General features: G+C 45.1%; 1 protein-coding gene across 1 annotated transcript; it reads left to right on the forward strand.

Annotated features, from left to right (window-relative positions):
* Positions 1-1,051: 1,051 nt before the first annotated feature.
* LOC136645504 (uncharacterized) lies at positions 1,052-1,576 on the forward strand. Its single transcript, XM_066621772.1, has one exon. It carries the CDS (start codon positions 1,052-1,054, stop codon positions 1,574-1,576), a length of 525 nt encoding a protein of 174 aa, XP_066477869.1.
* Positions 1,577-4,549: the final 2,973 nt, after the last annotated feature.

Here is a 4,549-nt window from a genome sequence, read left to right on the forward strand (position 1 = left end):
TAAGGCTTACAGGTTTGGGTATTTGCACTCTAAGGCCATTGTGATCAGTGCTAGTGCAAAGTTCTTGGAAGATACTACGGGGTGGGAATGTTTAGGCCCCTGTGTCACCATCTCCTACCCGATAGGGGACCATAATGGAGCGCTACAACAGAAAACTGCTCCTGTTAAAGGAAAATCACCAAAGAGGCAACTCCCAACACTGAAGGAGGAGCCTATAGAAACTGGGACATCCCTTGATATGGATGTAAGTAGACCCCAACCTGAGCTTGAGCCTGAAACACCAGCTACACAACCTGAGGAGGAGGAAATCACTATACCTCCTAGATCAACTAGGGAAAGGAAGGAACCTGACCGGTTTAAACCAGGGACTGTGCGTCAGGCATTCATTGAACCTTCCTCCTACGACTCCATAAAGGACATGCCTGTAGAGGAACAAGCAGCCTGGAAAGATGCCATGAACTCTGAATTAAATTCCATGTCTGAATTGGATGTATATGAAGAGACTGATCTCCCACTTGGGGAAAAGGCAATCGGGTGTAAATGGGTTTTCAAAGTAAAAAGGGATGCAAATGGTCAAACCAAGTGCAAGGCTAGGTTAGTTGCGCAAGGGTTTGGGCAAGATGCAACTGACTATGACGAACTGTTTGCACCTACCCTTCGAAACAGTTCACTGTATAGTGCTCTGGTAATAGCGGCAAAAGAGGATTATGTGATCAGACATCTTGATATAAAAACTGCTTATTTGCATGCACCTCTAAGACATACCATTTACATGTGAAAACCTACAGGAACTCCTGAAAATGATAAGAAATTCTGGTTACTTAAGAAGAGTCTATATGGGCTCAATGAATGGAACCAATGCCTTTCTAAGACACTGAAAGACGAAGGTTTCCACCAAGGTATAGCTGACCCATGTGTGTTTACCAGGGGTATAGGCCAGCAAAAATGCATAGTACTATGTTTCGTGGATGATTTAGCTATACTGTGTAAAACGACAGAACAAGCAAATGAACTAGTTGAGGTATTGAAAAAAAGGTTTACATTACGGGACATGGGTAAGATACGCAAATATGTTGGGGTGGAAATTACAGAGGTGTCTAACGGCTATAAGATCTCGCAAAGAGAAAAAATAGCCCTATTGCTAAGGAAATTCAACATGGAGCAATGTAATGGGGTGAAGACTCCTATGGTGACTGATTTTGATAAAGATAATACACCCAGTCCCATGTTCGATACCACAATGTACAAGTCATTACTGGGGAGTCTGATGTACCTTAGCCAATGGACGAGGCCTGACATCGCTATGGTGTGCAATTTGTTAGCCAGAGCATCGAACCAACCCACACAGAGACATTGGCTAGCAGCAAAGCATATATTAAGGTACCTGAAACAGACAATAGACATGTCCTTGTATCTAGAACCTAAGGGTGATCTGAGACTCACCGCATATGTAGATGCAAGCTTTGCCGCAGACACTGAAACTAGGCAATCTACCTCGGGAATGGCACTGTTTCTAGCTGGAGCCTTAATCGGGTGGAAAACTGTGAAACAAAGACATGTCTTTGTCAACATGTGAATTGGAATTTGCTGCACTGAGTCTAATGTGCACCGAGCTTATTTGGCACAACCAACTGCTAATGGATCTTGGCATACAAGTGCCAAAACCCATTAACGTGATGGAAGACAATCAGGCAGCCATACAGATGGCAACGACACCTGGCGTAAGGGAGAGATCGAAATACACTGATGTGCGCTTCCATAACGTAAAGCAATGTGTTTCTGATGGTCTTATCCCCCTGACCTACTGCGAGTCCAGCCAAAACGTGGCGGACGCACTAACAAAAATGCAATCCACAATTAAGCATCAAGAAAACTGTTTGATGCTGGGGCTAAGGGTCTGAGCAGGATAAACCGTCCTGAACCAAGGAGGAGGATGTCAGGTCTGTGTTCTGGGTAAGACAGAAGCCCAGCCAACTAGGTGGTTCAGGAACAGGTGCAGATTGCTGGAGTCAGCAGGATCAGCAAACACTTGTGACTGCCTCACCCTGGGTGTGGCATAGTCTACACTGATTGGCCACTCCAACTACTTAATGTTTGGTCTGTTGAGCTTCCAGTGCAGCAGTAGGAGTGTAGTAGGAGACTACTGAACTGCTGCCAGTAACTTGGGAGGCTGGATGTGAGTATATACATGTTGTTACTGACCATGGAATGAACTTTGACTGTGTATCTTGGAAAACTGATTTGGATTTGTTGTTTATGGACTGACTGCTTATCGTGCTGACTAGAACTGTTTACTGATTACTCTACCTGTGATAACCCTTGCTCTGAAATATAGCCACTGCATTCAAAGAACTCTGCTGGTGTATGCTGTTTTGTGTGCCTGCTCATCCAAGGTTCCATACAACTCTTTACCAGACAAAGGGTTGCAACTCTAACAGTCTGTATATGTGACTAAAAAACTCAAATCAGCTTATCATGCTGTTCTAAACAGTCCTATATACTCTATCCTGGAAGTAAGCCCCGGTGAACACAGTGACTTCTGAGTAACCATGCATAGGATGGAGCTGTAAAAAAGAATACTGGAGGAAGAACAGAAAATGGGGAGGTGAGACATTTTCAAACTTCCATACCTTCTCTGGAAAAAAAAAAATCAGCAAAATGGGGGAGTGGATCACCAGGGGAAGGACACATTTACAACACATACTCATTTCAGCTTTGCACTACTTGAAAGTCTTTTTACCAAGTTACTTATTGCTTTTACTGTAGAGGGTTCAGTGAGTATCAGTCAAAGTACCTTTAAGACCGTGGTGCTATATGTGCCATCACTTGTTCCAACTATTGGGGCCCTATCCAACTTTCCAACACTGATGCAGCTGTGCTAATGGGCCATGCACTGCGTCCTGTGGTGGTGGTAGGGCAGTCATGGAAACCTCCTCAAGGTAAGGAAACATTTGTTCCCTTACCTTGGGGCTGCATTGTGGCTGCATCAGTGCTGGAAAGATGGATAGGTTTGGGCCCTTGGTTTTGGATTTTAGAAAAGACAGAAGGAAGGTTTGGGATCCCCTCTTTTTGGCTGTGATCACTCCTTAAATGTACAAGTCTGAACTAAAGCTACTTATGAGTGTTATATGTAATGATGTGTGGAGGAGAAATGATGTTTCTGACATGAGTTCGTCAGAAAGTCTTCATTTTAGACCTTGGTGGGGAGGGGGATTGCTCTAGGATACTGAAACTGTATGACCAGTTAAATGTATTTGCTAAGCTAATAAGTTAGAAAAATTTTCCAGCAATAATCTTGTTCTTCAAGCACTGGTATTTTCCATTGCTGTATTTTTACACAGAAAATTTTCTTTAAAATTAAAAAATTATGAAAAATTATTACCAACATTATACCTATAATGCCTGCCACATTGGGCATTTTCAAAGTTGTAATTAACTATTTTTTGCAGATGACTTTAACCATCTTTTTATGTTCAGTCGGTGTATTCAGTCAGGAAGAACAAGTGGACCAGATTGAGGCTGTTGGCCCTGGCGCAACCTTCCCATCTTTAGCAGATGGCTCTCATGTTCAGCTATACAGACATGCCCCTGTATCCTCTGCCGGTTAAGTAAAACCATGGTTATGGATGAAGGCCCCCCCCCCCGAGGCAAACTCTGCCCCCCTTGCCTTTGGAGGTTCGTCTGAGCCCAGCAGTTTTTCTGCTGCCGCTGATGGGCTCAAACCAAGCCTTAGAGGCAAAAACACCTCTAACCGTGTTCAGAAAAACCAGAAGTAATGTGATTTTGCCTTTAAGGCGCAATCTGAGCTTGGTGGAGGCTGCAGATGGACATTCATGGCCTCTGCTGTTCTCAGATGACCCCCTGAAGGCAAGGGGAGCAGTAGCCTCTGGAGGGGCCACATGCAAGGGCCCATGGACCCAATCAGTGGATAAATGAATCCGCAGATACGGAAGCCCCCCTGTACATATGGCAAACAGATCCGTTGGGCAGAACCTTTTACGAGTATTCCAGCAGGAGACTCCCAGTGCCGGCAGAGAGGCCAGCAAGATACAAGACAGGAACACTGGGCAGTTTGGGGGGAGGGGGAGCAGAACTGGGAAGGGGAAGGGGGATGTCAGCAGCTTCTGCCACTAAATCCTATGCCCCTTCCAGAGCTGCAGAGACTCCTTGGCAGTCCTGGGCCTCCTTGGTTCTGTGCCTACTAAACAGTGGATCCAGATCTGAAGAGATCCATTGGGAGCAGTGGCGTTCTACCCGGGGTTAGGGAACCGATGTTCCCTTGCCCTGAGGAGACTCTGGCAGCTGCTCTGGCCTCACCGGAAACAGCGGTGGCCATTTTGGAGCCATTGAACCTCAGGGCGCTGGCAGCCCATAGGAATGGGTTGTAAGTGTACTTGGCTTCCCCTCCCCATGAAGTCTTTCAGTTCAAATACCTTTTTGTATTAGAGACACCTCTGAGATATTTGTACAACATGTGAAATTCATGTCGCTTATTTTTTTTTAGTTGTGTTGTCTAAATACAAGTCAAATTTGCTCAGTCAAATCCCAG

The sequence above is a fragment of the Tiliqua scincoides genome, chromosome 1, assembly GCF_035046505.1.
Source record: "Tiliqua scincoides isolate rTilSci1 chromosome 1, rTilSci1.hap2, whole genome shotgun sequence".
NCBI lineage: Eukaryota > Metazoa > Chordata > Lepidosauria > Squamata > Scincidae > Tiliqua > Tiliqua scincoides.

Bases quoted from the DNA above. Each gene is read 5' to 3' on its own strand.
- LOC136645504 (XM_066621772.1), top strand. From the start codon at position 1,052: ATGGGTAAGATACGCAAATATGTTGGGGTGGAAATTACAGAGGTGTCT.